Raw genomic sequence first — 27352 nt, forward strand, 5'->3', positions numbered from 1 at the left:
CCATTTGTGAAGACTAATAAACCCTGAGCACAGCTACAAAAAAAACACACAAAAATGCGAATGAACGGCGACACAGTTGGTGCAGCTGTTAGCGCAACGCCTTTACAGCACCAGCGATTGGGGACCAGGATTCAAATCCCACGATGTCTGTAAGGAGTTTGTACATTTTCCCGTGTCTATGAAGATTTTTTCCTCGGGGCTCCAGTTTCCTCCCACTGTTCAAAATGTACCAGGGGTGTTGGTTAATTGAGCGGCACAGACTCGTGGGCTGAAAATGGCCTGTTGTCGTGCTGTATTTTGGCTTTACATCAAGAAAGCTGAAATCCATAAATTGTACACAATTTGGATGAGATCCCTTGGTTGTTTTCCATTAGCTTTTCTGATTGCCTTTTCATCTCTGCTGATTTTCACAATAACAGATAAATCCCTATCCTCCTTCGAAATTGGACATACCATCAAAAGAATATTCAATTTGTTTTCTCAGCTCATAATGATTGGCATCATATTCTGCACTAAAATGTATCTGCCATCATTACACTCTTTCAGTTACTCTGCACTTTTCTAACTTCCTGCCGCAATACACACTGGCTTCTAACTCTCCGTTTCCAACTTGTTTATACTATTATACATGCCATCATTCAAAACTTTAGTATGATGAAAAGATATGATTTCACTACGTTTCTAGGTAACATTACTTATTACATCCAATATGCAGAAAATAAACTATTTATTCCTTTCTCTACTTAACATGCAACAAGTTTACTCCAATTCGGATTGCTCTTTTTCACATTCTTCTCATCTTCAGACAAGGGTAGACATACGGCACAGTTACAGGGCCTTTCAGCCCACGTCCCCATGCCACCCAATTACACCCAATTGACCTACGTGTTTTGAATGGTGGGAGAAACAGACACTGGGAAAACGAACAAATTCCTTTCAGACAGCACCGGATTCTAACCCGTGTCGCTGGCTCTGTGGCAGCGTGGCACTAACCACTATGCTAACTATTCCATCCTTCTCTTTGCAAGTACCATAAATCTATTTCCTCTCACTTTTAATGCGGAATGAAATTAAGGGATCATAAACTCTATGAGCCAAATGGCCTCCTTTGGTGTTGTAAATATGATCATTAGAGAGCAATGATACTTAAATACACTTAAATATGCTGCCCAATTGCGTTTGTTAATTGCAGATTTGAACTGGTGACACGCAAATAATTTTGGGAAAAACTCAATTTGAAGAAATACACTTTTTAAAAGTTTGCCATTTTAGCTACAAATTGTGCCAGAGTTGCCTTTTACACTTAATGTAGAATATTTGTTTTTTTTTTTCTGCCATAAGGGAGCATAGTAGACTAGCTGCAGAACTCGTTATCCTCTGAGATAGACTTGATTCCTCTTTAGTTATGTGGGGTCTGACATAACAGCTGAGGTAAATGCAAAACCCACAGGTGAAGCAGGTTGGGAGGAGGTGCACACCTTCCACTACTCATGTTGAGCTTCTGTGTGCTTATGAAGAATTTACTCAAGGTTCTCAATAGCCACTTAAATTATTTTTCTATTTATTTAGTCAGTCATGGATCAGTATTCCCCCATGTTAGGTTCATTCAAACGTTCAAAGAGATTTTGGTGCCTGTTCCAAGAATCTGCCACCATGGTCTGCCCATCAAGTCAATTCAATGCAATTAGGATCTCAATGCTGGGAGAGAATTATAACTGGGGTTTGCTTATGCTGCCTGTGTTTTGAAGGATTTTGCAAAGACCTTATTGGTGATTTCTGCATGATTTGAGATACCTGCTGCAGATAGTCCTTGTCTTAGAGATAGAAACTCATTGCAGCCAGGAAATGTAAAAGTCACCCATGACACAAATACCAAGAATCCTGCCTCAGCTAAAGCCATAAATGAGGATGAACTCTTCAGTGAGTTAACATCCACAGGAAGGAACACTTGGAAGACCTTCTCAATTCTGACTCTGTCCTCGACACAAAGCCCTTTGATTCCACCGCACAAAAAACCCATTTAAGCCAGCATGGCTACCACTTCAGATTAACAAGAAGTTGAAAAAAATATCTTAAAAGAGAGTTTCAAACAGGAATCTACAATCTGGTAAGAGCAGGAGAGGCCAGAAGAATTATGGATAGGATCATCTTAATCACCATTTTAAAAAAAAAGGAGACAATTCTGGTAACCATAAAGGAATCTCTCTCCTGTCTGCTACAATGTAAGTTATTGTCAGGGTTCTTTTGAACTGTCTCCTTCCAGTGGGTGAAGAGATGCTTACGAACTACATTGTTAATTATCATGTCCTTCTCTAGGCACAATGGACAAGACCTTCATGCACAATTCTCAGAAAAATTCAAATAGCAGCAACAGCCTCAATACACAGCCTTATTTAACCTTCTCTTTCCTTTTAAAATATTTTTATTGATTTTAATAAATAACATACAAACAATAAAGATATAATTCAGTAAGATTATATGGATAGTTACACAAACAAAATAAGACATTCCATTTAACACTAACATACATAAATTGTAAATCATATCCATGATTCATATTCGAAATACTATCTACCTTTTTTTGGAAAAAAAAACCTCTAATAATGCAAAAAAAAGTGAAAGAAAATAGAAAAGGAGAAAACTAAAACTCCTTACCTATAACCACATTGCCAGATGCTTATAGGATTGGTATTAAAATAAAAACAAAGGTAAAAAAAATTAATATAAAGAACGTGGAAAAGATACAATTAAACAATTTAATATTATTTAACCTTATCAAACCCTTTGAATCTATCTATCACAAGAGACTGTGGAACACACTCCTCAAATTCAGATCCTCACAGAAATTGGTCGGCCACTGATACAATCTCAGTCCTACATCCCCAGCATCGATGCTCTGCTACACCCAGACCACTACACTGGGCATGTCACTTGCAGGCCCAATTTTAGACTCCATTACCACCTGACCTGGCTTATTGAAGATTCCACTCCACAACATTAGTCAGCCACTCCGTTCAGAAGCGGTCAGTAAGTGTTGGCTGAGATAGCGATCCCCAAATAAATAAAATAAATTCTACCTTTTTTAATTCAATCTAACAGAACTGCTTACCTTCTCTGAGGTGTACAAATGACTTCAGAAATTGCTCATACGCTTGCTCATGGCTCTTGCAGAACTTTTCCGATGCATCACAGGTTATTCCTTTCTTCTCCGTAATTCATACTCTTGACATGAATAGCATATCTAATGCATTTTTCTGCAATAAAAAGAAAGTATAACAAATTATACTGTATAATACCTATAATCATTTCATATCAAAGATACAAATATTTTCAGTAAATGAGTAAATTCAAGGCAAATAGAATGAGGGGAAGAAATTCTTTAAGTCAAATCAAATAACATGTGCTGAGCTAGCATATTTTAATTCCAAGCAGTTCAATGAAACTTGATATTTAATAGGAATTGATAATTGGTTATGTTTTTAATTGACAGTGTTATAGATAACTTGCAAATGAATGAAGAACAAACTTGTGCTTATCCTGCTCTCAAGTACAAATAAATTATAAGTGCACAGCATTGCAGTCACCTCTGTTGTGTAAGTAAATCTAGTGTCAATTTGGACTCAATAATTTCTCACAAACTCCAAAATAGATGAATAAATTAATTAATCCAATTTTGTTGCCATTCATGGCGCCACATATTGCTCCTTCAAATTTTGCAACCAATTGGATATACGGGCAACCCATTCTGATCCTATTATTTTCTAAATGCTCAAAATTCAAGAATTATGGAGAAACATATTTATGTTAAAGTATGGAAATGAACGCTAGTGAACCAAGAAAAAAAGTTTTCAGAGAGCTGGAATGTAAAGGGAATGAACTTAAGTGACAGTTAGAGATAAAATCACAAAGTACTGAATCAAGTTTGAGACACCATATCTTTGGATTGATGTATGAAGCTATATTGACCTTGGGAGTTTTGGGGCGAGATGGAGGGCCATGCTGGTGCACACAGGTTTACCCAAACAATATAGGGATGAAGACAGAATGTACAGCTCAAGCTTGGTGATCTGATTGATCTGTCTGATATAAATTAAAGGTGTATCACAGAGCATAACTTTAAAATTACAGCTGTGCCATCAAGGATGGTATCAGGAAAGAAAATCAAAAATAGTAGTAGCCCATACATTTCAACAGGGCTGGGGTTTTTTTCATTGAATAAGATCATGTTCGAACTTTTACATCAACTTCATTTTCCCACTTCAAATATTGGGCAGCTTGCCACCAGAAATCTACAGACACTAGCTGAGTTGAAAATGTTAAAACCAAAATCATTAGACTGGTGTTAAGTAAGGTATTACAGGATGATACTGGACTAAAGATATAGATCAATTTTGATCAAGCTAAATGGAGCATCATGCATTAAGGTTTCAATAAAGCAGAATATCATCAAATAATATTTTTCATTTAGATTTTTTATTGAAAATATAGGTTACCCTATTTTGTGATCATGACTTCTAATAAGGATTAAAATAACTGTTTATAAATGTCTAATGTTTTAATCAGAAACAAAAAAACATCAAATTGTGAACCTGAATATAGTTGATATTTTCAAAATGATTTACTTTTCAACAATGAAACCAGGATTCTACATCACAAACACTTCAAAACATAACAGTTAAAATCTGTAACACAGCATGCATTCAACTTCTGCAAATGTGTTCTTCGGGGAATTGTGGATGAACCAGCACAAGATGTTTACACAAGGCAACCTCAATGATTTATGCAAAACTTAGCGGTTTGGTAACAGGAAACATAATTATCTATTGTTCTGACTTCTACCATGGATAACTACATTGGGATACCTACAAGCTGCTGCAGTATTTTAAATTTGTCTGAAAACGTTGTAGGTAATACCCTTTGAGTAATCACACAATTTATTTGTTGACATAATAACTGACATCAAGAAGTGAACATGATCCCTTGGGGAACACTCAAGTTATCAAGTAAGTGTTCATATTATTTGTTCATAATGTGACTGTGTTATACAAATAATTGTGCGAGAATGCGAACAGAGCTACAGCAGATTGTAATCTTTCATAGGTCTTTGATAAAAATGAACAAAATCAATTTCCTCAAATGCAATGAAGAGATACAATTGTGTTTTTCATGCTCTATGATGGCATAAAATATGCCTCTACTAACAAAGTATAACTTCCACAAACAGTGATTGAGATGTAGTAACCTGCTGTTGTGTGGTTTATAGTGGAAGAAAAATACTGGTGAGGAAACCAGGAGAACACACCACTCTAATAAAGAGTCACGGTAACTTTCAAATCTATGAAGTTGGTCATATGACCCACCAAGTCCTCGTCAAACATCAAGCACCCACCAGTCTACTCAAATCTCTCTTTTATACACCATTTCTCCATTCAACTCTGCTGTGATTCTACAACTCACCATATACTCAGGCCAATTAACCTACTAACGTGTGTGTTTTTGGAATGTTTGGGGGTAACTGAAGTCACGGAAGGAAATGAGGAAACCCATTCAGTCATATGGGAGAAAATGCTAACTCCACCCTACAGTGCAGAAAATCTGGGCTGAAGCTGGGCTGCTGGATCTGCTTGGCAGAGCCCTTCTAGTTTGCCAGTGATACACTGGTGGACAATTATTAGCCCAAAAGTCCCCTTAATTTCAAAATCTGCCATATATTATAATTTAGAAAATAGTAATACATAATGCAGAAGGGGCAGGACTGGCAGCTCAATGTTTCTAGGTTCCATTGTTTCAGACTTGATAGAGGAGGAGGGAAGAGATGGGGAGAACTGGCATTGCTAGTCAGGGAAAATATCACAGCTGTGCTTAGACAGGACAGCCCAGAGGGCTGGTCTACAGAGGTCATATGGGTGGAGGTGAGGAATGGGAAAGGTATGACCATGCTATAGGGTTGTAGTCAGAGAGAATTGGAGGATAAAATATGTAGAGAGATAGTGGACTGATGTAAGAAACAGAAAGTTGTGATGGTAGGAGATTTTAACTTTCCACATATTGATTTAGACTCCCATACTGTAAAAGGGCTGGATGGCTTGGAGTTTGTCAAATGTGTTCAGGAATGTTTTCTAAATCAATATATAGAGGTACCAACAAGAGAGGATGAATACTTGATCTCCTACTAGGTGACAGGTGGAAGAAGTATGTGTAGGAGAACATTTTGGGACCAGTGGACATAATGTCTTAGTTTCATTTCTGGATAAGGATAGGTGTGGTCCTCAAGTTGAGGTTCTAAATTGGAGAAAGGACAATTTTGTGGAAATGAGAAAGGATCTAGGAAGAGTAAATGTGAGTAGGCTCTTTCCACTTAGATAGGAGAGGTAAATACAAGAGTTGATGGTTTTAGGGTGAAAGGGGAAAGGTCAAATATTGGGGGAACTTTTTCACTCAGAGTGGTGGGAGTGTGGAATGAATTGCCATCTGATTTGGTAAATGCAGTTTTAAAAATACACTAGATAGATGCATTGATACGTGAGGTCTGGAGGGTTATGGAATGGGTGCAGGTCAGTGGGACTAGCGGTATGATGTTTTTAAGACAGACTAGAAGGGCCAAATGGCATGTTTTTCTGTGTTGTAATATTCTATGTTACTATCATGGCCCAGGTTCGCACCACCAGGTTCAGGAAGAGCTGCTACCCCTCCACCATCAGACTCCTCGACAACAAACTCAATCAGGGACTCATTTAAGGGCTCTTGTGCACTTTATATTTTTCTTTCGGTATTGCACAGTCAGTTTGTTTACATTTCTTTATTATTTACATGTGTATGTAGAGTGCACATATTTTTTACTCTATCAATAAGTGGTAATTCTGCCTTGCCCGCAGGAAAACTAATCTCAGATTTGTATGTGATGTCATGTATGTACTCTGACAATAAATCTGAAATACTTTCCTGTCTGTTTGCACCATTCCTACACACAGGTTAAGGGTCTTATATGCAGCCATATTCCATAAGTAGCATCATGTAATCATTTTTACTGATGATGGTCAAGAAACAAATGTTCAAGATGATATTAGGACAACTTGCTGTCCATCAAACACTTTTGTGCCAACCCATGAGGACATCAACAGATTTTGTTCCATGTTTCCACCTTGCAGCACCTTCATAAATGTAGCATTTCCTCAGTAATGCATGGTATTATCAATCTAATACTAGCAATGTCGCACAATGAATCACATGGCTTGTACCATCAAATTCAGGAACAGTTACTACCCCTCCATCATCAGACTCCTCAACAACAAACTCAGAGTCTCGTTTAAGTGCTCTTTTGTCAACTAGGGGTACTGCGCCTAAAGCGAAGCTGGAGCAGCCTCTGCAGGTTGCAAGCCAGGGCAGAGTTGATATGGGGATTCATCTGTTGCCCATGCAGTGGAAACCTACCCACCCCAACTTCATGCGAATATCGATGCAGTTTGGCACCAGCAGTATCGCAGGAGTTGCTGTGCCCGTGCTGGTGCTGGGTACAGCAGTCAGCCATCTTCGGAACTCCAACTCCAGATTTTTCCTTGGGGTTTACTCCCAATGACCAGGTACAGCCACAAGGCCACAGAGGTTTGAAATCGGAGTTTTACTCAGAGTAAGGATTCTTACTTTGCCCATTATTTATTACTGATTTTTTTTCCCAATTGCAGCTTGTTGACATTTCTCTCTTTTGCATACTTATCTTTTCTTGATACGGTTTTTGCACTACCGATATATAGAAATTCTGCAGGGCCTGCAGGAAAAAGAATCTTGCAGTTGTATCTGATGTGTCATGTATGTAGTCTGACAATAAATCTGAACTTGGAACAATGTCACTTGAATCACTGATCTTCTAATAAACTGAAGAGCCTGTACTTTGTGCTGTAAGTGCTCTTACATTATGCTTTTAGATAAGTCATTTCAGGATTTTGACATTGCAACAAGAAAATCATTAGGCTGCGACAACATGCTGGAAACTATGGCAATGGCAGTCATCAGAGAGGTTATACCTTTGGAAGATGGTGCTGAGTAAGTTACTGTGGTGTATTTAGTAAATGGTACACAATGCATCTCTAGAGAGGAGGAAGTTCGGGAAGATAAAGAACAGAGTTGTGGAGGGGGAGCCAAGTTGCTTTGTGCTGGATGGTTCTGAAAATCTTAGCATCCTTAGAGCCCACTCCTCCAAGTAAAAAGGAAATTACTTTATCATGTTGTTCCTTGAATATGGTAGAAATTACATTAATTACCCCTCATAACAGATACCCACTGTATACTTCCCAACCCCAGGATATTGATGGTGGGAATTTAATTATGGTATGGCCATTGATTGTAAGGGAGGGTGGCAGCAGCTTTAGATTCTGTCCTATTGGAGGTATGATTGCCTGGTACTCATGTGGTGTGATTGGTACATGCCAATTCAAGCTTGAATGCTGCCAGATCTCAATGCATGCGATAACTATCTGCTTCATTATGCAATGAGCAATTTACTTTTTAGACAATCTTTAAAAATAAGTTTAACAGTTTCCAGTCCTTCACCAATTTGATCAACTGCTAATACTCTCCCTTCAGTTGAGCATTGTTCCTCAGTTAGTAGTACTGAGCCCGGAGTCAGAAAGTTGTAATGAACAAAGATTCTGCTCCAGAGATTCAATGCAAAATTCGTGGCTGAGGCCACAATACACAACCATAGAAGTTCTGCAATGTTGGAAATGCTATCCTTCAAATGCGATTCTAAGGAATAGCCTCATCCATCTTCATAAAAGTCTACTTATGATTACTTTCAGAATTTCTTATTCTCACCGATGTCCTGGCTAATATTTACTCCTCAATCAATTTATTCTGATATAGATTGCTGCAGGTGGGAATTGTATATTTAGAAAAATGAATTACTGCAAAAGTGATCTCACAATATAAATAGTTCTTCTTTGACTGTAAAGAATCATGTGACACAAGAACTAGCAGCCATCAACTTTAAAAACGCTCACATTTACTCCACCATTTAAAGAAATAATAGCTGGTCCAATCTTTGTATCAACACTAAATTTATTCATGTCAGACAAACTTTCTCTAAGTATCTACTTTTCAGGCTCTCTCTCAGGATGAAAGATGGTACAATTTTACTCAAAATCCATGGATCCAGATGACTGATGCATCCAAATGAATCTGCAGACTTGGCCATAAATGGGACACATAGCGTTTTACGGGGTAGGTAGATAAGTACAGTCGTTGAAGATGTTGTGCAGTCTCCACTGTCTGCATTTGGCCTCTGCTTGCAGCCGTTCCAGAAACTCAAGTGACCACTGGATGCCCCTCCTCCGTTTTATCTGGATAAAGGCCTGGAATTCCCATGAGTCAGCACACATTTCATTTTATCAAAGAGAATTTTATGTGTCCCTCAAGTATACACTCTTCTTTGGGAAGACACTTGGACATGGTGTATCTCAGGATAGGATTTTGATTTGGCTTCCAATGTCCGTCACACAGACTTTGTGGTCACTTATTGGAACTGGTTGATTTGGAGAGGAAACTGACATTAGTTCACCTATCTTTTCAGTGGATTTTGCAGAAACAGTTTTGTACTTACTTCTCCAATACTGTAAGGATGCACATTGCTGGTTTTCTGTATGTTCAAAGTATACACGTGGGTTGGATCACTGCTGTTCATTATGCTCGGTGACAGGTTTAAGGACTGTGTCTTTAAACATTTTGCCGAAGCACTGGAAGATGTTGTCACCAATGCTGAGAAATTACCCCAAAAAATGGAAAGTGAAATCTCTTTGAGTCTGCGACAATGACTAGCAGTTGCTCATTGACAAAGTGAGAGAAGTATGTTAGGGAGTGCCTAGTAATGTACCTGCGTGACTTGCCTCACTTGGATAAATAGCTGTAAACATCTTTAATGTGTGCAAGTAAGTTTTGAAATAGTGGCAAAGTGAGTTTTGGGAAAATGTATGTTAAACAGTGAGAGCTGAATGATATAGATTGGTGTTTATTAACAGTAGAGAGCCAGCTCTTCAGCGCTGGACGTCCTGTTTTGCGGAAACTGCCAAAATGTTTGGCCTGGAAGTCAGCCTGAAGAAAACTGAGGTCCTCCATCAGCCAGCTCCCCACCATGACTACCAGACCCCCACATCTCCATCGGGCACACAAAACTCAAAACGGTCAACCAGTTTACCTATCTCGGCTGCACCATTTCATCGGATGCAAGGATCGACAACGAGATAGACAACAGACTCGCCAAGGCAAATAGCTCCTTTGGAAGACTACACAAAAGAGTCTGGAAAAACAACCAACTGAAAAACCTCACAAAGATTAGCGTATACAGAGCCGTTGTCATACCCACACTCCTGTTCGGCTCTGAATCATGGGTCCTCTACCGGCATCACTTACGGCTCCTAGAACGCTTCCACCAGCGTTGTCTCCGCTCCATCCTCAACATTCATTGGAGCGACTTCATCCCTAATATCGAAATACTCGAGATGGCAGAGGCTGACAGCATCGAATCCACGCTGCTGAAGATCCAACTGCGCTGGGTAGGTCATGTCTCTAGAATGGAGGACCATCGTCTTCACAAGATCGTGTTATATGGCGAGCTCTCCACTGGCCACCGTGACAGAGGTGCACCAAAGAAGAGGTACAAGGACTGCCTAAAGAAATCTCTTGGTACCTGCCACATTGACCACCGCCAGTGGGCTGATATTGCCTCAAACCGTGCATCTTGGCGCCTCACAGTTCGGCGGGCAGCAACCTCCTTTGAAGAAGGCCGCAGAGCCCACCTCACTGACAAAAGACAAAGGTGGAAAAACCCAACACCCAACCCCAACCAACCAATTTTGCCCTGCAACCGCTGCAACCGTGTCTGCCTGTCCCGCATTGGACTTGTCAGCCACAAACGAGCCTGCAGCTGATGTGGACATTTACCCATAAGTAAAGCAGATACCCACGCAACTAAAATCATTGTTTGTTTAGCTCCGAGACTGGAAACTAAGACTACGAATTAAGATTAGATTGTAAGGACGTCACTCCCTTTCTTCGGCTCCCTGATGGCCCAGCTTATGACTCTACATCTCAAGCATAGGCAGTCCTGGTCCCTTAACTACACAGTTATCACTGTCTTGGAATCCACTGCTATGTGTATTTTGAGGTCAGCCTTTTGCCAATGTCTGGCTTCTCACAATTTCTCTAAATAGTCACCAAACAGTGCGATAAATGACACCAGTGGCTATAGGCAGCGAGCTTCCTTCCTTTAAGAAATGCATGCATGCTCTCAATTAATACAGGTTACTTTCAGTGTAGCTCAAAACTCCTGAAATTGATCCCTGTTACAGACTAACACTGAAAAATTTGCAAGATTGCTACTACCACATCAAGTCAAACTGGCATGGATCCCAGCACAACCATTTTAGCATGTGGTTTGCTGCATGGACATATTAACCATATAACCATATAACCGTTTACAGCACGGAAAAAGGCCATGTCGGCCCTTCAAGTCCGAACCGGTTCACTTGAACAACTCCACTAGCTCCTCCGCAAACTCCTGAGGAAGTAGAGGCTTTCTTCAATGTCGCACATCAGAGGTAATAATCAGAAGACTAATAAAAGAAAATATTTAAAATTTAAAACAATTATATTAATCAATCATTTGGATCTCCCCTAGAATATGAACATTTATCCCACTTGTAGCGAGTCCTGAAAATTATCCAAAAACACAATCAAGGACAATTCTCATTATGGATCAAACACAAAAAAAAAAATTAAAGCAATAATTATTTCACAATCCTTTTTCCATATAAGTACATGTTTCTTAGGATTTACAAGCCCTTTTTTATCTCTTAGCAATGACGATCTGTAAGATAATTTTGGGGACAAAATATTTTTTACAATGAGCTGATCTCACATTCATTGCATCTTGTATTTGTACAACAATCATAATTACCTTGATTATATAAGGCTTCCATTTTATAATTTTAAAAAATCATATTCTTCTCTTTGGCTTGGCTTCGCGGACGAAGATTTATGGAGGGGTAATGTCCACGTCAGCTGCAGGCTCATTGGTGGCTGACAAGTCCGATGCGGGACAGGCAGACACAGTTGCAGCGGTTGCAAGGGAAAATGGGTGGGTTTGGGTTGGATGTTGGGTTTTTCCTCCTTTGTCTTTTGTCAATGAGGTGGGCTCTGCGGTCTTCTTCCAAGGAGGTTGCTGCCCGCCGAACTGTGAGGCGCCAAGATGCATGGTTGGAGGCGAGATCAGCCCACTGGCGGTGGTCAATGTGGCAGGCACCAAGAGCTTTCTTTAGGCAGTCCTTGTACCTCTTCTTTGGTGCACCTCTGTCTTGGTGGCCAGTGGAGGGCTCGCCATATAACACAATCTTTAAAACACAATCATAAGCTACAAGCATACGGAGTAAAATTTCCAGAGAAGCATTTCATAAATGATGAATTAAAGACTGCCTGGAACTTCTCTTCATTCTCTTTTCATTTTGTGGTTTGATCTGATGAATCATAAACATCTGTCAACCACTTTTCTGAGAAGAACTTTTATACAATAATAACCACAAAGAATTGTTTGGTAAAGTACAACATGAAGAAAATGAAGTGATCAGAGAAAGTTAGTATATGCTCTTTACAGTCACAATTGAAATAGTTCTCCTTGACCTCATTGTCAGTGATTAGTTCATCAAATATCATGCAATTGCATTGCCTCATTTTTTTTTGTAGGTCCGTTTGAGATAATTCACAGAAGAACGGTTGAATGACAATACTTTCATGATAGCAGTACGTAGTTTGGAAGAAAATTTATTCAAACACGGACCATGTTCGAAATTCCAGATTATCAGTACACCGGCCACCTACATCGCTCTGAGCAAGAAATAAGGTATGTTCTCTTTTAAGTGAAGTGGAGAAACAACATTCTACTTTCTAAAAAAAAATCACATTGTAAGATTGCAAAGGAAAAAGGCAAGCAACAAAGTATATTTGCTTCTGCTTCTCCTTGAATTTTTTAAAGGATTAGTTGAATACTTTAAGACAACTGTGTCTGTGCTAGCTCAGTGCCCCACATTTCTACATTTCATTTTAAAAAATGATCAACACTTTTGCAAAGCATACAAAGCTCTCCACTGGCCTCCGTGACAGAAGTGCACCAAAGAAGAGGTACAAGGACTGCCTAAAGAAAGCTCTTGGTGCCTCCCCCATTGACCACCGCCAGTGGGCTGATCTCGCCTCCAACCGCGCATCTTGGTGCCTCACAGTTCGGCGGGCAGCAACCTCCTTGGAAAAAGACCGCAGAGCCCACCTCACTGATGAAAGACAAAGGAGGAAAAACCCAAAACCCAACCCCAACCCACCCATTTTCCCTTGCAACCGCTGCAACCGTGTCTGCCTGTCCCGCATCGGACTTGTCAGCCACAAATGAGCCTGCAGCTGACGTGGACATTACCCCTCCATAAATCTTCGTCCGCGAAGCCAAGCCAAAGAAGACAATATCCTGTGCCACAAATACTAAAACATGATTTATTCCAGCAGCCTTTTCCATGAAACAATTTCTTCCAACATTTGTTCTCACTTTCCAAACAGTGTTTAAGTTGATAACTCCTCTTACGGATTTACCAGTTTGTGGAAGTATAACTCATCTTAGCTCTACAAAAATCAAATAGGCTCAGTACATCTGGCATCAGTGGCCTAGATGTTACGGCATAACGCATAGAACACATGCCTAACCTAAGTTTGAATTCTATATCTGAGAATTTGCCTAACAGACTGGTTAAAGTTTGAAAGAATTTAAAAGAAATCCTTAGCCTTGTTCCTGATAATTCATTGAATCTAATAAAATTTCCAGTGAAAGGGAGTCTTCTTCAATCAGTACGCCAATGATTGCAGTCAATAAAAATTAGGAGATTGCCTACAGAGTGCTGCCTTCCACATGTATGTGAGTGCGTGCGCGCGTGCTTGCGTGTGTGCATGTGCGTGTGTGCGTACGTGCGTGTGTGTGTGTGTGCGTGTGTGTGCATGTGTGTGTGCGTGTGTGTGCGTGTGTGTGTGTGTGTGCATGTGTGTGTGTGTGTGTGTGTGTTTGTGTGTGAGAAAAGCATGACAAGGTAAGGTAAGATAAATTCAAATAGAAACATAAGATTCCAGGAGTGAGTGCTGTGAAGCTACTTCTTGGTGAAATCTATAATTAGGGAACACATAATGGACCATCCTTTTAAGAGAACTGAATTTCTTATTTTGAACAACTGAAAGCCTTTGGACGTCTCATTTCAGAGTGCTGTGAATGCTGAGTTATTAGGTGTATTTAAAGTTTGCAAATAGGTCCATTTTTAACAACATTGGAATTAACAGTAATGGGGAAATCTGACAGGAAGTTGGAGTAAAAGCCAACATGCAGATCAGTCATAATCTTAAGGAACTGCTGAGTAAAAGATGAGGGCCTTCAGCCTCCTGTCACTCCTGTTTTATATTTTATCATCAGATATACTCTCCATGCACAACAAAAGCAACCTCCCCATAGCCAACCATTCTAATTCTGAGTCACACTCTCAAGCTCACATCTGTCCATGGCCTTTCACACAACACCGCCCTGACCACAACATCTCATTTTTTTGTCTGGGCACCCTCCAACCCCACAGCATGAATATTGAGTTCATAGCATTCCACTAATCAGCTTGCCTCCCCCCCCCTCCCCCGCCCCCTTAACTCGTTATTCCAGTTCCTACTTCCTTTCTCTCCTCCCCCTCCTGCGGTGTTTCCCCCCCTCAACCTATCATCTCCCACCCTCACCACCTCCCCTCCCCCCCCACCCCATTCCCCCTTTTGTTCAGACATCTCTAATGTTCCCCCACACCTTGATGAAGGGCTCAAGCCCGAAATGTTGGTGATGTATCTTCAACTTTGCTACATAAAGGCACTGTTTGACCTGCTGAGTTTCTCCAGCATTTGTGCATTTTTTCACTGAACCACGGTGTCAACAGAATCCTGTGTTTTACCCCTACATAATTTTATGGATTGATATTATATCTCAATTTTCATTTCATGGATTCTGTTCAGTATAGGAACAATTCTACGTGAAATATTCTATTATAAATAACCATAGTGTAACTGTTAACCAAGAACTGATGAACTCATCACATCACTATAAAAGCCATGAGCAATAGAAGTTACGGATTAGAGATTTGAATAGCAAAATCAGAGCTAGGTCATAATTCATCAATTGTTTTATGCTGATTTAACAAATTCTTTATAGATTGCAAGGATGGCATAGATGTAAATATACAGAACTTCAATACCCAGAGTTAAGGATTTAGTCTTAATTCAGGATGAGATGTCCAAGAGATTCCACATGCTAATAAAGGGCAAGGCTAGGTACTAGTATTTTCAGTAATTTATACATAAACATATTCATTATCTTCCACATTTGAAATGCACTACGTCATTGATGCATCTGCTATGCACTAGTATTTGATCTCAACAAGAAAGTGCTTTGTATCATCTCCACCAGCTGTAAATGCTCTTTAAAATATCCTACATTGCTTCTGTACTGCACATTTACCAAGTGTTCTGCAACTTCTAGTTCTGCAAGCAATCCCAGTCTCCTCAACTTTTTGCACTGTACAGGTAATATTATTTTGCTGTAATGATCATATAAAAGGCAAGCATACTCTATTGTTTTGGTAGTCATTCTAACTAACGGCTATCGTGTATGTAAAATTGATTTCTATTATTGAATGCAAAACAAGTATTTTCAGGAAAATTAATTCTTGTCTCTTATTTGCTACTATCATTTGATGCTCAATGATTTAAATAGCTGGATTCCATATCGAGTTAACTTACTAAACTTTAGAACAATATTAATTAACTTTATCCATTAAGCTTCAGGTTAAATAACGTTACTGTTATTCTGCAAAGGAATAAACTGCTAAGAAATAAAGATCATGTTTCATTGTGAATAAGTCATTTCCTAAACACCAATTAAAAATGAGGAACCCCTAGAAGTAGTAGTTATTCAATATATCTACATTAAGGACAAGGAAGGTCTATGTACGAAAATGATACAGATTACAATAGTCAATCAAGTGCAACTGGACTAATGGTTATGTAATTGAAAATGCAGATTTAGAAAAGGTGCTGAATTAAAATATGTGAGTCATCTTACTGGCAAAAGGTTAAGGTGACTTGAAATACATCAATAAACAAAGAGAAAAGGTTAAAAAAAAAAGCACATTTAGGTGGGGTTTTTCTCATTCATCTTCTGAAGTCCAAAAGTTATTTATATCTGCAAGAGTATTTCTTGAGCAACGTGGAAAATTATTTACTGAAACGTAAAAATTAACAATTCAGAAGTGGGCTCAATATATCTGTGCCACCAAAAGAAAAGCAATCAGTTTAGTCCCATCTTCTGGTTCAATCTGTTATCTTACAGGCAGTGGCTCTTTCAAGTGTTCTTCTGGGCAAAGTTTTAATGTGATTAAAGTTATTGCCACCACCGTTCTTTGCATGGAAAAATCTATTCATTTGTAGTTCTTTCCCCAATTACCTTAAATCTATCTTCCCTAACTGAACATATCTGCCAAAGGAAATTAACCTTCTTTGACATCCTCTCCTCATTTTATATATCTCAAATCTACAAAGAATGGTCAGAATATGCAAAGGACTAATGAACAACTTGAAGTCAATCTGAATCTCTGTGGAAGCAAATGAAAGACAAAATGTGCCCAAAACTAACATTGGTTTATATCACAACTACAGTTAACAATGGCTTAGTAACAGTTGGTTTTTTGTAAGAAAAAATATATAAAGTATTGCTAAACTCTTCTTAGAAGCCAAAATAAATATAAGAATAAATACTTAAATATTAAAAGTTAATGCCAAGTTATATTAACTAATAAGAACTTGTAATACAAAAACAAAGGCGAGAAATCAGACTGCTCAAACTACAGGGGAATCACATTGCTCTCCATTGCAGGCAAAATCTTCGCTAGGATTCTACTAAATAGAATAATACCTAGTGTCGCCAAGAATATTCTCCCAGAATCACAGTGCGGCTTTCGCGCAAACAGAGGAACCACTGACATGGTCTTTGCCCTCAGACAGCTCCAAGAAAAGTGCAGAGAACAAAACAAAGGACTCTACATCACCTTTGTTGACCTCACCAAAGCCTTCGACACCGTGAGCAGGAAAGGGCTTTGGCAAATACTAGAGCGCATCGGATGTCCCCCAAAGTTCCTCAACATGATTATCCAACTGCACGAAAACCAACAAGGTCGGGTCAGATACAGCAATGAGCTCTCTGAACCCTTCTCCATTAACAATGGCGTGAAGCAAGGCTGTGTTCTCGCACCAACCCTCTTTTCAATCTTCTTCAGCATGATGCTGAACCAAGCCATGAAAGACCCCAACAATGAAGACGCTGTTTACATCCGGTACCGCATGGATGGCAGTCTCTTCAATCTGAGGCGCCTGCAAGCTCACACCAAGACACAAGAGAAACTTGTCCGTGAACTACTCTTTGCAGATGATGCCGCTTTAGTTGCCCATTCAGAGCCAGCTCTTCAGCGCTTGACGTCCTGCTTTGCGGAAACTGCCAAAATGTTTGGCCTGGAAGTCAGCATGAAGAAAACTGAGGTCCTCCATCAGCCAGCTCCCCACCATGACTACCAGCCCCCCCCACATCTCCATCGGGCACACAAAACTCAAAACGGTCAACCAGTTTACCTATCTCGGCTGCACCATTTCATCAGATGCAAGGATCGACAATGAGATAGACAACAGACTCGCCAAGGCAAATAGCGCCTTTGGAAGACTACACAAAAGAGTCTGGAAAAACAACCAACTGAAAAACCTCACAAAGATAAGCGTATACAGAGCCGTTGTCATACCCACACTCCTGTTCGGCTCCGAATCATGGGTCCTCTACCGGCACCACCTACGGCTCCTAGAACGCTTCCACCAGCGTTGTCTCCGCTCCATCCTCAACATCCATTGGAGCGCTTTCATCCCTAACGTCGAAGTACTCGAGATGGCAGAGGTCGACAGCATCGAGTCCACGCTGCTGAAGATCCAGCTGCGCTGGGTGGGTCACGTCTCCAGAATGGAGGACCATCGCCTTCCCAAGATCGTGTTATATGGCGAGCTCTCCACTGGCCACCGTGACAGAGGTGCACCAAAGAAAAGGTACAAGGACTGCCTAAAGAAATCTCTTGGTGCCTGCCACATTGACCACCGCCAGTGGGCTGATAACGCCTCAAACCGTGCATCTTGGCGCCTCACAGTTTGGCGGGCAGCAACCTCCTTTGAAGAAGACCGCAGAGCCCACCTCACTGACAAAAGGCAAAGGAGGAAAAACCCAACACCCAACCCCAACCAACCAATTTTCCCTTGCAACCGCTGCAATCGTGTCTGCCTGTCCCGCATCGGACTGGTCAGCCACAAACGAGCCTGCAGCTGACGTGGACTTTTTACCCCCTCCATAAATCTTCGTCCGCGAAGCCAAGCCAAAGAAAGAAAAAAGAAGAATACATTTTAAATGGGTGAAAATGGTACCACGTTTACCTCATTTATTGTGAACCATAAAAATGATTTTTAAAAATCAGTTTCAATATTTCTCTGATTTTCCATATACAGGCACATAATCTTTTATCCAAAACCAATGAGACCAGACACTTTTCAGAATTTGGAATTTTTCAGATAATAGAATAATAGTAACGTTGGTACATTAAGTAATCGTGCTGATTTCAGATTCACATAAAAGAAAGACACACTCCAACTAGAAGGGTTTCTGGACGGTGGGGGGGGTGTTGCAACAGCACTGGGTGGGGGGGGTATTGTGATGGCGTTGGATGGGGGATGTTGGTGGCGCTGGACGGGGGGGGGGGGTTTCGAACCCACTCAACATACAGTGAAGATCTGCGTTTTTTGCGCAATGCTATGTTTTCCTATTTTCCATTGGTTTCTGGTCATCACTGTCACTATGTACATGATGGTAATTTCCACTCCATAACCTTCAGTAAGGCACCGCACAGATACACCATGATCAAGCTTCTGCAAAGGTTTCACTTTCTGTGCTATCGATAATGACAGATTCTTCCTTTTCTGTTACCTTTAGGGGACTCTGCAGCTCTTCTTGAAATTTTCACAGTCTTCAAATTCCGTGAGCAGCAGAGGCCTGTCTGACTGGTAGGAGCACTGAGACATGCTGAACAGGTTGGGGGGGGGGGTGTCGCATCGGATCATGTAGGGCGCCAAACGCGAGCTTTGGTGTGCAGACGACATCCATGGAAAAAAATGTTTGGTGTTCGGAGGTTTCAGATTTTAGAATTTTGGATAAAAGATTAAGTACCTGTATTACCACTTTATTCAACTACTGATGTTAAAAAGTCATGAATAGATCATTAATGTACTGAAAGACCCACACCAAATTACCAGATATGATGCCAATAATTGAAATTCATCATAAGTACAGACATTTCTCATTGTTGATTCAAGAGTAAGTCCCAATTTCAGATGTTATTACGTCCTGCATAAGGCAACTTCACTATGCACAGGATTCATATTTTAAAAACTGTAAAATCTTCTTTAACTTACCATGAAGTTAAGTGACTTAAAATATTTAAGATATGGATGTAATTATGCTGCAAGTTGACCTACTATGCATATAGGATTTAAATTTACAACTGTTGTATTTTAATATGACACAAATCAAGTGCCAATTACAAGGGGTCAACATTATTTACTTTGACTTCCAAACAATGAACAAAAGCCAAAACCATAAATAAAAACAATGGAACATTATATGTAAATTCAGAATGAATAACATTAATATTTACTCCATCGAGGACATCTACATGAGGCAATGTCTTAAAAAAGCAACCACTATCCTCAAAGACCCCCACCACCCAGGCCATGCCCTCTTCACTCTGCTCCCATCGGAAAAAAGGTTCAGGAATCTAAAGACGAGCACTCAGCGGCACAAGCACAGACTCTTCCCCACTGCCATCAGATCATCAATGAACCAAAGACACTGCCTTTCTTTTTGTGCATTATTATTTTTTTGTTTATAGTAATGTTGTAAGATGGTTATAATATGAATGTTTGCTCTATGATGCTGCGGCAAACCATCAAATATCATGACTTGTTTATGGCAATAAATTCTGATTCTGATTCTAATATCAGAATATTCTGTCCCTGTCCCTATATTAATATCTAATATTCAGTCCCTACTTGAAATTACTGAAAGATTTATAAGCAACAAGTCATCAAAATTGCTCAGTGGTCAATAATAGCTAAGAATGGAACATATAACTAGCTTATTCACCACTTGGATCTTACAAATTCAAATATTAAAACCAAGTGAACAACATTCAGGTGCCAGTCCGGACTCGTGCTCAAGTATCAGTAGAGGTGTTTGAACAAACAAAACTTGTGAATCAGGAGAGCATTAGGAACTGAGCTATGGCTAACACCTAATTACAGAAACACACAATAAATCCAAACCACTCATCCTGCCAATCTCATTAAAATTCCTGCAGATTTTTCACATCTATTGCTAAAAATAAATACATCTATTCAATTAAACCCCTTTAGCACCTCAGGTGTTATAATAATCTTATTCCACCTGAAAATAAATGTAAACATAATTCTGGGGTAATCATCTGGTTATACTAATAGAAATTATTTTTCCACTTTTAAAATTACAATGAAGAATCAAATGCCCATTGCTTAATTTTACATGATATTTATGAATCATGGGGTTCTATGACAAGAATAATCAGTGAAACAGATGCATGTCCATCTAAGTTTCAGATTAAAATTAAATTCGAGGAGGAGAATATAAAATTTTGGAAAGAATAATGTCAGTAACATTTGATCAATAGATTTTTAAATATTAAGAAAATCAAGAAATATGAGGCTCGTAGAAAAATAGCACTAAGGTAACATGATCTTTCTGAATGGAAAAACAGGCAAGAGAAGCCAAGCCTTTTATTCCAGCTTTGACTTTTTTTTTGCTCCTATTTTCAAATTCACTCTCTCATTAGATGGTGTCAATTTCTTCCAGCAGTGAAATGAAAAATGAGAAAACAATGATCCCAAGCCATCTGATGAGTAATAACCATTTGTGAAAAAAATAATACCCGTATTAATAGAGGAAATGCAGAGGGAATGGGTTGTTGGGTGATACTGATTTGTAGAGGAAAGGTGGCATAAATATTAAATGAGAAAATGGAATTAAATATATGTGGGGGTAAAGGGTAGAGGGAAAATACATGGGAATTAGATCAAAATGACCATTCTTTCAGAAACATAATTTGACATTAAATCTTCCCCAGTATTTAGATTTAGAATCTTCTTTGGGAATTATATAATTTTACACCTAATTTTAAAGGATTGTTTTTTGCCTTTTATAGATTACTTCTAAGATCTAGGGATAGTTTCCTAGGTGATATTCAGAAAGTATGGGAACAAGATTTTCAACAACCATTTGCCGTAACCATTTTGAAATGTGTCCACATTTTGTGCTAGGCATTCATTAATACAATTTCCATCATGCACACTTTTCTAAGGTTCAGTTAACCAATTTTCTCCTAATTTTTCTTCTAAACAAAGGTTAAGGCCTGCATTCTGACTTTACCTTTCACATTAGCAGATGACTAATGGGTCCAGAAATTCAATGGTGCCCTGTCAGCTTTTCAGTCCAAGAAGTTACGTTGCCCTTCCTGACCCCAGATTTAAGACCATGAGATAGTTCTTAATGAATACCAGACACGACTAAACTTTTCTTCCTGGTTAGTTTACCCAACCATCTAGAATATTTCTCTCCCATTTCTGTTCCACAATCAATTCTCCTCTATCTTGATCAACCCAACCTCTCTCTGTTCTTTCTTTTCCCTTTCCTAGGACCAACCATGGGAATGCCTAGCAATGATCTCAGGTTAACAGCCCCTTCTATCTCTTTCTTCTTTCTTCTTTGGCTTGGCTTCGCGGACGAAGATTTATGGAGGGGGTAAAAAAGTCCACGTCAGCTGCAGGCTCGTTTGTGGCTGACCAGTCCGATGCGGGACAGGCAGACACGATTGCAGCGGTTGCAAGGGAAAATTGGTTGGTTGGGGTTGGGTGTTGGGTTTTTCCTCCTTTGCCTTTTGTCAGTGAGGTGGGCTCTGCGGTCTTCTTCAAAGGAGGCTGCTGCCCGCCAAACTGTGAGGTGCCAAGATGCACGGTTTGAGGCGTTATCAGCCCACTGGCGGTGGTCAATGTGGCAGGCACCAAGAGATTTCTTTAGGCAGTCCTTGTACCTTTTCTTTGGTGCACCTCTGTCACGGTGGCCAGTGGAGAGCTCGCCATATAATACGATCTTGGGAAGGCGATGGTCCTCCATTCTGGAGACGTGACCCATCCAGCGCAGCTGGATCTTCAGCAGCGTGGACTCGATGCTGTCGACCTCTGCCATCTCGAGTACCTCGACGTTAGGGGTGTGAGCGCTCCAATGGATGTTGAGGATGGAGCGGAGACAACGCTGGTGGAAGCGTTCTAGGAGCCGTAGGTGGTGCCGGTAGAGGACCCATGATTCGGAGCCGAACAGGAGTGTGGGTATGACAACGGCTCTGTATACGCTTATCTTTGTGAGGTTTTTCAGTTGGTTGTTTTTCCAGACTCTTTTGTGTAGTCTTCCAAAGGCGCTATTTGCCTTGGCGAGTCTGTTGTCTATCTCATTGTCGATCCTTGCATCTGATGAAATGGTGCAGCCGAGATAGGTAAACTGGTTGACCGTTTTGAGTTTTGTGTGCCCGATGGAGATGTGGGGGGGCTGGTAGTCATGGTGGGGAGCTGGCTGATGGAGGACCTCAGTTTTCTTCAGGCTGACTTCCAGGCCAAACATTTTGGCAGATTCCGCAAAGCAGGACGTCAAGCGCTGAAGAGCTGGCTCTGAATGGGCAACTAAAGCGGCATCATCTGCAAAGAGTAGTTCACGGACAAGTTTCTCTTGTGTCTTGGTGTGAGCTTGCAGGCGCCTCAGATTGAAGAGACTGCCATCCGTGCGGTACCGGATGTAAACAGCGTCTTCATTGTTGGGGTCTTTCATGGCTTGGTTCAGCATCATGCTGAAGAAGATTGAAAAGAGGGTTGGTGCGAGAACACAGCCTTGCTTCACGCCATTGTTAATGGAGAAGGGTTCAGAGAGCTCATTGCTGTATCTGACCCGACCTTGTTGGTTTTCGTGCAGTTGGATAATCATGTTGAGGAACTTTGGGGGACATCCGATGCGCTCTAGTATTTGCCAAAGCCCTTTCCTGCTCACGGTGTCGAAGGCTTTGGTGAGGTCAACAAAGGTGATGTAGAGTCCTTTGTTTTGTTCTCTGCACTTTTCTTGGAGCTGTCTGAGGGCAAAGACCATGTCAGTGGTTCCTCTGTTTGCGCGAAAGCCGCACTGTGATTCTGGGAGAATATTCTCAGCGACACTAGGTATTATTCTATTTAGTAGAATCCTAGCGAAGATTTTGCCTGCAATGGAGAGCAACGTGATTCCCCTGTAGTTTGAGCAGTCTGATTTCTCGCCTTTGTTTTTGTACAGGGTGATGATGGTGGCATCACGAAGATCCTGAGGCAGTTTACCTTGGTCCCAACAAAGCTTGAAAAACTCATCCCACCATGAATTAATCTCTAGTTGAAGTACACTCAACCCCACACAGGCCTCTAAAGATTTAAAAATTCCTTTGATTCTATACCCACTGATGTTCTGAAGGAAGAACAATACTCAAAATCAGAAAAATACCCTGAGCTAGAATTCCAAAGATATGGAGTCTACAGTATGAATATTTATTGAAAATGAATTCTTGTAACAATGTGGGAATACAATGACAGTGTGTATTGTTAAGAAGTCAATTTGCTTGATACTCTCATGAATAGCACAAAGCAAAACTGTAAGTAATTCAGTTTTAAAATATCTTATTAATCATCAGTTTATAGCTAAGTAACAGCATTTATACACGTAATGTCAAAGAATGATCAGCTCACCATCCTTACATTCTGTAATAATCAGTATGTCTTGATTTTCTTTTCATTTCTAACCTAATTTTACATTCAGTTTCCTTTCAGAGGTCCAACCAGAATTCTACTGCAACAATGATTCTGCAAATGGTTTCAGAGAAGACCACTACGAACCTCATCCACCCAGGATTCTCCTTATTGAATTTTCACAATGAAATCTTTCTTTTTGGACAGAAAGGGTGGCCTAGAAGATCCTGCACCACAGGTGTTTTCCTTCTTCATCTCAAGGGTCATCAAATGAAGCTTAAACCCGTTTCATTTTCATCTGACTCATGCTACCTTCCACCATTGTGTCGGCCTGCAATAACTCATTACTCTGATCCCTCAGAAACAGGAAGCCTTTTTTATCTGATTCATGGAGGGAGAACTCCAAATAATGAGCTGCTTAATTCACTATATGTCATGGTGGTTCATGACAATTCTGCCAAAAAGAGAACATCTCTTTGTTGCAGCGAAAAGAACATAAAAGGAAATGTCCCCAAAGGAAGATATGGCCACACCATCAATGTGATTCAAAACAAGGGACAAACTATATGTGTCTTGCTTGGAGGTAGAACCTACCTTCCTCCTGGTCAAAGAACCACAGAAAACTGGAACAGCTTAGTGGATTGTTTGCCTGAGATTTACCTTATTGATATGAACACTGGCCTTTGCACATCCCACAGGCTTCCAGAAATAGAAGAAGGTTTTTCATTCCATGTTTCCATTTCAAAAATTGATACTGTCTATGTATTAGGTGGACATTCCATTAAAAACAATTATCGCCCTGCAAGGTTACTGAGTCTGAAAGTAGATCTTTCAGATGATTGTCCAAGTGTAAAATGTACAATACTGGATGGAGGCATCTCTGTATCAAGCGCTATAGTGACCCAGTCGGGTAGAGATGAGTTCATCATTGTTGGTGGCTATGAATCTGAGAGTCAGAAGCGTATGATTTGTAACACCATCGCTTTGGAGAATGATAACATTCAAATTTTAGAAAAGGATCCCCCAGTATGGACTTGCGATATCAAAGCAAGCAAAAGCTGGTTTGGCAGTGATATGGGAAGCAGTAAAGTGTTAATAGGAATTCCAGGAGAAACAAAGCAAAATGTATCAGATGCAAACTACTTCTATATAGCAAATTTTGGAGAGCCAAAAGAAGAGAGCCAAATGTCTGCCAGCCAGGAATCCTTTACCGATCCCGAGGAATGCAGCACATTTGAAGATTCAGAAGAATTTCATTTTGAAGTGGATGCAGGTCCCTCTGATGATATGGAAAACTTGGACGACGGTGATGAAGAAGGATACTGGATCAAATGCAGTTCCATCTGCAATCTAAATATCAAGATCTGGGTGCCTTATTACTCGACAGAATTCAATAAACCCGCAATGATCTTCTGTTCGAATACAGGTGATGACGGACACTGGGTCCATGCTCAGTGCATGAATCTTACCGAATCACAGCTCATTCAATTCTCTCAAGAGAACATAAAGTACTTTTGCAATGAGCATTATATTGACAGAGGAATTAAAACTCCACACAAGAAGAAGCAGCTAAAGCGAACACCAATAAAATCCCCACGCAAGAAGTCACCAGCAACATTGAAAAGGACACCAATGAAGAAGAGCTTTCTCAAGAGACTGTTTGATTGAAATTCTAAAATTTACAACAGTAATTCTGCATGTGGAAATTTTTAAACAATGGAGCATTTTAAATATTGATAATTGAGATAATAGAAATATTTCAACATTTTGATTTTAGCTTATTTTAGGGTTATTACTGTGCAAAGATAGCCATCGTCGTTTTATGAAATACAAATGTCGTATTCACCAAGCCAAAACCTAATTCTAGATTAGCTTTATATCACTTATGGTGATTATAAGGTGTGAATTATTTCTTTTTACACAAATATGTAAATAATCTGATTCCATAAGAGATACTGACTGGTCACTGTGATGCAGAAGATTCGTAGATTAGTACAAGTCACAGCACAACACATTAAAATGCAATTAACCCTGTTGAATAATGGGAACCCATGTTTGAAGGATGTGTGCAAAGACTGTGAGGCTGTTGTGGTTTGATCTTAAGCTATTTTGCAACATTAGCTTTAGTATTTATTAGGAGTTACTGCCTTGAAGTCAACATTTGATGCTCAAATGGATTTTTTTTTAACTGATTGGAAGTCTTATTTTGTTGCGAGGCAATGATTATCAAGACAATGTTTATTAAATGTACAACTGTGGTGCTATGTAATAAAGAAACAAAAATGCTGGAATTGAGACTTTTGGAGACTTGCACAATAACCTTCATTCATTGCCAAGAAGTAAGTCAATGTGACAAACCTTAACATTTATGTTCCATCCCTTGTCCCATTTTTCTCAGAGTATGTCTTTTTTCGTGGATTCCAGTTTCAGATCATGTATTATAGTTGTCCGCATTCAATCTGGATATTTTCGGGTATTTAGTTGGCAAGCAGGTATTGTACCCTCACAATCTAAACCATTTAGACATACATTAATAACAAACTCTGGTATCAAATCCTAACTTGGACCAATTCACATTCACCGATCAAATGCAATCACTGACCTAGTATATCCTCCTAGCAATAGCCCCTTTTGCACTAGCACTGTCCCAGGAATTAATGGGAATTTACTGGGACAGGGAACACTCTCTGAACGCCGGCGTCAAATGACGTCATTTCATGTTGGGGATTAAACGCCTCTACCCCTACTCATAACTCTAGCATTTGCTGACACTGGTGCGTGCTGATAAAACCAGTGAAAAAGGGGCAGCAGAAAGTCACCCATTTCCATTTGAAGGTGGAACACTCCGATCCCCGGGGATGAGTTATGTTCAGTGGAAAAGCAATTAGTGGCCCAGTGGAAACAGCACAAAGGGCTTCCTATCCCGGGACACTTCACAGCCAATTAACTGAGATGCCAGTGGAAAAGGGGTTATAGATTCAACATCTTGGAATATATATTGTGTTCTGTGGAGAAAAATACCTTGGATTCATTAGTCTCTGAGTGAATAATTTTCTTACCTTATTTATAAGTCATTTAATTTGAGACTAGGGCCTTTGGTTTTACTTCACCTCCTGGGCCATCGGAAACATCCTTCCCTGCGTCCCATCTGTTAAGCCTTGTCAATTTCATTGAAATCTCCACTTGTTTTTCTAAGCCGTAGTGAGTGTCAGCCTAATCAACCCAATTTTTCTTCATGCAGCAGTCCTGCCATCCAAGGACTGTCTAATAAACTTTCATTGTACATTTTCATTGCCATGTATATTCTTCCTTCAATAAGGAGGCCGAAACTGAATGC

At 40.0% G+C, this 27352-nt stretch overlaps 1 protein-coding gene across 5 annotated transcripts; it reads left to right on the top strand.

Moving 5' to 3' along the window:
• Window positions 1–4852: 4852 nt before the first annotated feature.
• rag2 (recombination activating gene 2) lies at window positions 4853–26308 on the top strand. Of its 5 annotated transcripts, XM_069905961.1 has the most exons (5): window positions 4853–5003; window positions 9098–9216; window positions 12730–12886; window positions 19112–19182; window positions 24086–26308. In XM_069905961.1, exon 5 carries the CDS (start codon window positions 24124–24126, stop codon window positions 25681–25683), a length of 1560 nt encoding a protein of 519 aa, XP_069762062.1. In that variant the 5' UTR covers window positions 4853–5003; window positions 9098–9216; window positions 12730–12886; window positions 19112–19182; window positions 24086–24123; the 3' UTR covers window positions 25684–26308. The 5 variants fall into 5 exon arrangements, with proteins under 5 accessions (XP_069762062.1, XP_069762082.1, XP_069762071.1 ...); XM_069905981.1 differs by lacking the exon at window positions 19112–19182; XM_069905970.1 differs by lacking the exon at window positions 9098–9216.
• Window positions 26309–27352: the final 1044 nt, after the last annotated feature.

The sequence above is a fragment of the Narcine bancroftii genome, chromosome 1, assembly GCF_036971445.1.
Source record: "Narcine bancroftii isolate sNarBan1 chromosome 1, sNarBan1.hap1, whole genome shotgun sequence".
Classification (NCBI taxonomy): Eukaryota; Metazoa; Chordata; class Chondrichthyes; order Torpediniformes; family Narcinidae; genus Narcine; species Narcine bancroftii.

Coding starts and splice junctions, on each gene's coding strand:
- rag2 (XM_069905953.1), top strand. CDS start 23,900: ATGAATAGCACAAAGCAAAACT. Junction 23,922..24,085: donor GAATAGCACAAAGCAAAACT/GTAAGTAATTCA, acceptor TTTTACATTCAG/TTTCCTTTCAGAGGTCCAAC.